General features: G+C 45.4%; 1 protein-coding gene across 1 annotated transcript in view; it reads left to right on the top strand.

Moving 5' to 3' along the window:
* Positions 1-7,038, top strand: part of LOC311135335 (zinc finger protein 423-like) — a gene marked incomplete at its 3' end in the record, with an annotated part of 124,026 nt that extends 116,988 nt beyond the window's left edge. The window contains exons 8-9 of the mRNA XM_084169280.1: positions 4,234-4,352; positions 7,009-7,038. Of these exons, the coding sequence (XP_084025406.1) occupies positions 4,234-4,352; positions 7,009-7,038 (149 nt within the window). The remainder of the gene's footprint in view (positions 1-4,233; positions 4,353-7,008) is intronic.
* Positions 7,039-8,569: the final 1,531 nt, after the last annotated feature.

Genomic DNA, 8,569 nt, shown 5'->3' with positions numbered 1-8,569 from the left:
AGAAGTCTTTTGGACCTAGACTTGGCACTCTGGTACCGCTTGCCGTGCGGTAGCAGAGAGAACAGTCTATGACTAGGGTGGCTGGAGTCTTTGACAATTTTGAGGGCCTTCCTCTGACACCGCCTGGTATAGAGGTCCTGGATGGCAGGAAGCTTAGCCCCAGTGATGTACTGGGCCGTACGCACTACCCTCTGTAGTGCCTTGCGGTCGGAGGCCAAGCAGTTGCCATACCAGGCGGTGATGCAACCAGTCAGGATGCTCTCGATGGTGCAGCTGTATAATTTTTTGAGGATCTGAGGACCCATGCCAAATCTTTTCAGTCTCCTGAGGGGGAATAGGCTTTGTCGTGCCCTCTTCACGACGGTCTTGGTGTGTTTGGACCATGATAGTTCGTTGGTGATGTGGACACCAAGGAACTTGAAGCTCTCAACCTGTTCCACTACAGCCCCGTCGATGAGAATGGGGGCGTGCTCAGTCCTCTTTTTCTTCCTGTAGTCCACAATCATCTCCTTTGTCTTGGTCACGTTGAAGGAGAGGTTGTTATCCTGGCACCACACGGCCAGGTCTCTGACCTCCTCCCTATAGGCTGTCTCATCATTGTCCGTGATCAGGCCTACCACTGTTGTGTCGTCGGCAAACTTAATGATGGTGTTGGAGTCGTGCCTGGCCATGCAGTCATGGGTGAACAGGGAGTACAGGAGGGGACTGAGCACGCACGCCTGAGGGGCCCCCGTGTTGAGGATCAGTGTGGCAGATGTGTTGTTACCTACCCTTACCACCTGGGGGAGGCCCGTCAGGAAGTCCAGGATCCAGTTGCAGAGGGAGGTGTTTAGTCCCAGGATCCTTAGCTTAGTGATGAGCTTTGAGGGCACTATAGTGTTGAATGCTGAGCTGTAGTCAATGAATAGCATTCTCACGTAGATGTTCCTCTTGTCCAGGTGGGAAAGGGCAGTGTGGAGTGCAATAGAGATTGCATCGTCTGTGGATCTGTTGGGGCGGAATGCAAATTGGAGTGGGTCTAGGGTTTCTGGGATAATGGTGTTGATGTGAGCCATGACCAGCCTTTCAAAGCACTTCATGGCTACAGACGTCAGTGCTACGGGTCGGTAGTCATTTAGGCAGGTTATCTTAGTGTCCTTGGGCACGGGGACTATGGTGGTCTGCTTGAAACCTGTTGGTATTACAGACTCAGTCAAGGACATGTTGAAAATGTCAGTGAAGACACTTGCCAGTTGGTCAGCACATGCTCGGAGTACACGTCCTGGTAATCCGTCTGGCCCTGCGGCCTTGTGAATGTTGACCTGCTTAAAAGTCTTACTCACATCGGCTACAGAAAGCGTGATCACATAGTCATCCGGAACAGCTGGTGCTCTCATGCATGCTTCAGTGTTGCTTGCCTCGAAGCGAGCATAGAAGTGGTTTAGCTCGTCTGGTAGGCTTGTGTCACTGGGAAGCTCGCGGCTTTGCTTCCCTTTGTAGTCTGTAATAGTTTTCAAGCCCTGCCACATCCGACAAGCGTCAGAGCCGGTGTAGTACGATTCAATCTTAGTCCTGTATTGACTCTTTGCCTGTTTGATGGTTCGTCGGAGGGCATAGCGGGATTTCTTATAAGCGTCCGGGTTAGAGTCCCGCTCCTTGAAAGCGGCAGCTTTACCCTTTAGCTCAGTGCGGATGTTTCCTGTAATCCATGGCTTCTGGTTGGGGTATGTACGTACGGTCACTGTGGGGATGACATCATCGATGCACTTATTGATGAAGCCAGTGACTGATGTGGTGTACTCCTCAATGCTATCTGAAGAATCCCGGAACATGTTCCAGTCTGTGCTAGCAAAACAGTCCTGTAGTTTAGCATATGTGTCATCTGACCACTTTTTTATTAACTGAGTCACTGGTGCTTCCTGCTTTAGTTTTTGCTTATAAGCAGGAATCAGGAGGATAGAGTTATGGTCAGATTTGCCAAATGGAGGGCGAGGGAGAGCTTTGTATGCGTCTCTGTGTGTGGAGTAAAGGTGGTCTAGAGTTTTTTTTCCTCTGGTTGCACATTTAACATACTGGTAGAAATTAGGTAGAATGGATTTAAGTTTCCCTGCATTAAATTCCCCGGCCACTAGGAGCGCTGCCTCTGGATGAGCGTTTTCCTGTTGACTTATGGCCTTATACAGCTCATTCAGTGCAATCTTAATGCCAGCATTGGTTTGTGGTGGTAAATAGACAGCTATGAAAAATATAGATGAAAACTCTCTTGGTAAATAGTGTGGTCTACAGCTTATCATAAGATACTCTACCTCAGGCGAGCAAAACCTCAATACTTCCTTAGTATTTGATTTTGTACACCAGCTGTTGTTTACAAATATACACAGACCGCCACCCCTTGTCTTACCGGAGTCAGCCGTTCTATCCTGCCGATGTAGCGTATAGCCCGCTAGCTGTATGTTATCTATGTCGTCGTTCAGCCACAACTCGGTGAAACATAAGATATTACAGTTTTTAATGTCCCGTTGGTAGGATAACCGTAATCTTAGGTCATCCAATTTATTTTCCAATGATTGAAGATTGGCTAATAGTATTGAAGAAAAATTATTCATCCAATACGAGGTGAGTGATCGCTGTCCTGATATCCAGAAGCTCTTTTTGGTTATAAGAGACGATGGCAGAAACATTATGTACAAAATAAATTACAAATAACGCGGAAAAACACACATAATAGTACAATTGGTTAGAGGGCTGTAAAACGGCAGCCATCTTCTCCGGCGCCATTCTGTGAACTGGATCTACAACACAAAGCCAAATCTACACTAGAGTTGCTTACAAAGAAGACTGTGAATTTTCCTGAGTGGCCAAGTTACAGTTTTTACCTAAATCTGTTTGAAAATCTATGGCAAGACTTGAAAATTGCTGTCTAGCCATGATCCCCAACACCTTGACAGAGCCTGAAGGATTATGAAAATAGAAATGGGGAAATATTGCACAATACAGGTGTACAAAGCTCTTATGAGACTTACCCAAGAAGACTCACAGCTGTAATTGCTACCAAAGGTGTTCTATTGACTCAGGGGTGTGAATACTTATCAAATCAAGATATATTAGTGTTTTATTCTTCATTAATATATATATTTTTTTATTATACTTTTTTACTTTGACATATTATTTTGGGTAGATCGTTGACAATTAAATCGATTTTAATCCCACTTTGTAACACAATAAAATGTGAAGAAATCCAAAGGGGGTGTAGACTTTCTATAGGCACTGGGTGTTCTAGCCTAGGCAGCTGCATGGGCGCTATCAGCTGCGATGGACAGACAAGTGTAGGGCGCGAGATGTGACTGAAATTTTGTGGGTGGGGAGAGCGCGAGAGAGGGAAGAGGAGGAGGCTTGGCTTGAAGCGCTGGGCATTGTTATGACCAGCATCATCTCGGGTAGGCAACTCTGTTCCTGGAGTGCTGCAGGTACTGCAGGATTTTGTTCCAACTAGGCACCACACCTGACCAACCAAGCTATTTGATCGCTTCAGGGATTGCCTAAATTCAACACACCTGGTCTTCCAGATCGGTTAAATCAAAAACATGAAGCGGCACTCCAGGACCAGGGTTTCCTACCCTGCATTATCTGAATGAAGCCACAGAATTATACCTACAGAGGAGCGGCTTCTATGGAGGAACTTTGAATGTCTTTGAACTTCTGACAGGTGGCTTAAAGTTGGAACAGCGCTAACAAGCGTGTGTGTGCAGAGTGGCACCTGAATTAAAAACACGTCTTACCTTTCAGTAGTTAATAAATCCAATGTGAAACGTGATAACTATAGTATCCGTAATTAGCACTGAAAAAGTTAACTCATTCTTCTCTAATGAAACATTTATCCCTAATTTCTGAATCATGCTTGTAACGTCAGTAGGCTACAGTAGCTTAAGCTTCGAAGGGGAATGGGCAGGTTGCCTGCACACGCGCACACACACTGCCAAAGATTTTCAGCTGGCAGGGAGACACTGGAACAAGTTTCTGAGTGACAGAGTGAGGGCTTTGCATAGGCACCTTGTTGCGTTTTTTGTGGGACTGAAAAAAAAAGCTTTTTGATGACTTTCGTTCCCGGTTCTGATTCTGTTCCTTGTAAAATGTCATTATTTTCCGGTTTTCGGTTCCAACCCCTTGTGTACAGAACAGTCGATTCCTGTGTTTGCTAGAGGACGCCTAGTGAACTGACATCTTTGAGTCTCCCCACTCCTCCCTGCTCCCCAGGGGGCGCCACAGAGCCAGGTGCCGGGAGGGGCCAGGGGGCCCTGCGGCGGCACCTCAGACGCCTTATTGAAAGTGACATGATGGCAGCCCTGTCCAGGTCCTCACGCGTTGTTAACACGGTTAGAAAAAGCACTGTGTTGGAAACATAGATTTGATTTTCCTTTATCTTTATCTCCAGCCCCCCCCCCCCCCCCCCCCCGTGTGTGTGCAGCAGTCTCGCAGTCTCTGCATTAGTAATGCGACTGGGCCATATTTCCCATGAGCCCACAGCTCGGCAGGATTTAGCCTCTCTTTTATAACCAGTTTAGGAAAACAATGACAGCGTAGATATTGACTGAGCAGTGAGGGGCTGTTCTGCCCACTGCACAGCCTCCCCCTGCAGAGGGGCACTGTTCCATCCATCACACAGTGTCCCCCTGCTACACGGTGACATGAGAGCAGGCTCTCCGTTTAGTTTGATGGTACAATACAAAGGGATAACACTGTCAATGATGTCTTGCCTTTGTTAGTACAGTGGCTAGGTTATCTTGTACACTAGATGGCTTTGTCTTGGCTGTTTTGATCCACCAGGCAGGGAGGGAGTTGAAATGTGATGTCTGTTATTAGATGTCTGTAATGTGGAGTTGGCCAGAGATGTGGTGCCGTCCGAGACAGGAGGATGAGGTTGGTTCTTAAGTTTGTAGGGGTTTAAGTGATAGTGTTTGTCAGGTACTGTATTGGGGTGATGTGTGTTCCTCTGTGAGATGTTGGGGTGTGTTTGTGGTCTCCGTCTCCAGTCCCCACCTGTTTAAAGAGTGAGAGCAGAGCCCTCGATCTCCTCATCCTGGAGAATATATCAATTACAGCTGCATAGGACTGATGTCACACTGAGAGTCATTATCAGATTCAGAGACACACACCATCCGCACTATCGATTGCCTGCAGCGTGATCAATACTCCTGCCCCCGACGCCGCTCTCAAATGAAGAGAGCTAACTAAGACCAGCATCACAGTGTGTATGTTAACACAGATTAACAAATTAAACAAGTGCTACTTTTTGTGTGTGTGCGTGTGTGTCTGTGAAACGGTGTGTCCATCCTGTGGAATGTGCAGCAGTGTAGGTGAGGGTGTTTGTGCGGCTCCTTCCTCCTCTGCTCTGCTCTCCTCCCCCTAGCTGTGCTGTTTCCATCAGGCCACTGCAGTGCTGGTGTAACCCAGGACACCAGGGAGTAGCCACTGCCTCTCAATCCCATCCTTCTGCAAATCAATACACACCAGCAAAACCCTGGAAACCTGGGGGGGGGGGGGGGGGGAACATGCACTCACACTCTCTCTCTCTCTCTCTCTCTCTCTCTCTCTCTCTCTCTCTCTCTCTCTCTCTCTCTGTCTCTGTCTCTGTCTCTGTCTCTCTCTCTCTCTCAAAAACATATTCCCTTACAAAGATAACGCAAGGCAGCATTCAAAAAATCACAGAAGGGCACAGTACACTCAAAGCAAGCACAGATACGACTGATGTGCATTTAGGTGATGATGATGAAATCCAGGTCTAGTATTCTGTTTTGTCTAAAATGTTCCGCCTCCCCTCTGGCTGGAGCTCTCCAGTCTGTTGTGGCCTGACAAACAGGAGAAGCAGGCAGAGGGAGAGCCAATCCTGACCTCTGTTGGAGGGGGGCAGAACTGTAGGCAGTGTGGCTCAGAGAGAGAGAAGTGGTTTGCTCTCATAATGGGGTCAGTGGCTCCCAGTGAGATACGGCTCCTCACTTGAGAGCCTCTCTTGTGCATGTTCCCGCTCACATACGCGGGGGAGGGGCGCAGGAAAAGAGGGCGAAAGAGCAAGAGAGACTGAAAGAGGAAAATAAAGACTGGCTCTGAATGGCTGCAATCAGACAGTTGAAGGCTTTAAGACCTGGACTGGGCGCTTGGTCTCCTCTGCTGAACTAGTGCAGCCCGGCTCTGCCAACAGTTGTGTGCAAAATATGCGCACCAAGATAAGGGCCAAAGAATAAGAATAAGTATTTATCAACGGAAAACCATGTTTAATCCTTCAGATTTTCCCCCTTTTTTCATAGTGGTGCACAAACACATGGGTCTATCTTTCTGTGAGAGATTAATCTTGGAAAGCAGCTTTTAGCGGGAAGAGGGGGATGATTGCTGAGCTTTCCTTGGGAATTGGGTTTATGGTCCAGGGGAGAGCACAGAGGAACCAGCCAGCCTACCAGAAATGTCCCTAACACACAGGCCTCTGGGAGCCCCATATCTGCTGTGGTTGTAAATGTAACTCTTCACATCAGATCTGGTTTGGTTTGTGAAGTTATACCCTCTGGTTGAGGTGTGCAGAGAATCTAGGCTCCTGCTGTTGTTTCCGGTGGTGTTATGAATTTAGTTTTGTTAAAGGTGTTTCGTGCGTTATGAATTTATGTGTTGCGCTCGAGGGCCGTTGGAATGTGGGCCTCATAAGGTATTGAGGTGGTGTTTTCAAATATTTATAAGAATATCAAAAGGGATGCATGCCTCAAAAATCTGAATAAACAAATCATTGTTTCATGTTGCCATGGATTAATATAATATGACTGTTGTGTTTATCTGCAGCTCTATGTAAGATGAATAGAAATGTTGTGTGTGTGTGTGTGTGTGGAGAGCAGGTAGTTCATGTTACAGGAGGCTGGGGCCCTCCAATGGACAGACAGACATGACTGTTGTGTATAAAGAGAGGGATAGCGTGAGGGGGGTAAGTGGCTGTGGGGGCACGTAGCTTATTATTTCTCTCCTCATGTGTTCTCCTCTCTTCCCTTCCAGAACCACACACTGAGCCAGCACGCGCAGTGAGACTGGGCCCGGCAGGACTCCCAGCTCAGCCCAGAACCCCGACCCAGGCCCGGTGGGAGGGGACCATTTCAACATCACAGCCAATCAAAGTGTCATTTGCTACTCACATGTAAAACTCTAACGATTCCGCCACCAGGCGCAGCTATTACGAGCAGTGGGGAATGAATATTAATGGGATATGCTATTAAAAAAGAAAAGGAGAGTAAAAGGAGATGAAGGAGAGAAAAGGTATTGTACGTGCAGTATTTTTTATCGTCCCTGCTTCCCGGTTGTGAGTTTTTTTTTTTTTTTACAAAATGAAAAAACGGGAGAGAAAAAGAAAGGCCCTCTGTCTGATTTTAGTCTCTAGAAATGCTTCCCTTACCTTGGCCTCTGTTGCTTCTTGTATCAAACTTCATAGGTGCCAATTCTTTGCTCCTTTTTTTGCATATGTTTTCTTCTTTTGTTTTTGTCCCTTGCAGTAAATAGGTACCTGTGCTGTGTTGTGATTGTTTGCCAGTCGTAATATTTCTGAGTTTTCCTCCTTTTTATTATTATTGTTACATATTTTCTTTTTTGTAATTACAAAATAAAAAGACATAAAACAAAATAAAGTTGAGAAAACATAATGGTTTGATTGGATTTTCCAATCTATGGACCTAAAGGTTATTGTAAAAATGAATATCATCAATTTCAGTGCAACTGGATGATGTCTGCTTTTTAAATGTGAATTAACCAGATTGCAATAACTAGTACAGTCAAAAAAATGAAATAAAAATACATCACAAATGAAGGGAATCTGTGTGTGTGTGTGAGTCTTGTTTTTCTAATGAAAGCCAGAGAGGTACCCTGGAGAGAATAACATACCTTCACTACAGCAGCTCTCACTGTAAACTAATGATTTCATCTTTTACACTCCATCTCCCAAACACAACCATTCCAGCTACCTAGCACTCATCATCAGTGACTCATCAAGGGTATAGATTTTCTATATGAAAACTGATCATAACACATGTATGAAATGTAATATGCAAAGCTATGTCTTCTGTTTTCTCAGAACATGGGGTCTGTACATTCAGGGAAAGGATCTATTGGTGGACAATATCATAAACTAATTGTGGATCTTGATTTTTTTCTAGTGCTTTTACACAAATATGTAAGGCTTAATAAAACATATATACAGTTGAAGTCGGAAGTTTACATACACTCAGGTTGGAGTCATTAAAACTCGTTTTTCAACCACTCCACACATTTCTTGTTAACAAACTATAGTTTTGGCAAGTTGGTTAGGACATCTACTTTGAGCATGACACAAGTAATTTTTCCAACAATTGTTTACAGACAGATTATTTCACTTATAATTCACTGTATCGCAATTCCAGTGGGTCAGAAGTTTACATACACTAAGTTGACTGTGCCTTTAAACAGCTTGGAAAATTCCAGAAAATGATGTCATGGCTTTAGAAGCTTCTGATAGGCTAATTGACATCCTTTGAATCAATTTGAGGTGTACCTGTGGATGTATTTCAAGGCCTACCTTCAAACTCTGCCT

This window comes from Coregonus lavaretus, assembly GCF_964263955.1.
Source record: "Coregonus lavaretus genome assembly, chromosome: 9".
NCBI lineage: Eukaryota > Metazoa > Chordata > Actinopteri > Salmoniformes > Salmonidae > Coregonus > Coregonus lavaretus.
The sequence above is the reverse complement of the archived record's forward strand: the minus strand, read 5'-3'. Positions and strand labels throughout refer to the sequence as shown.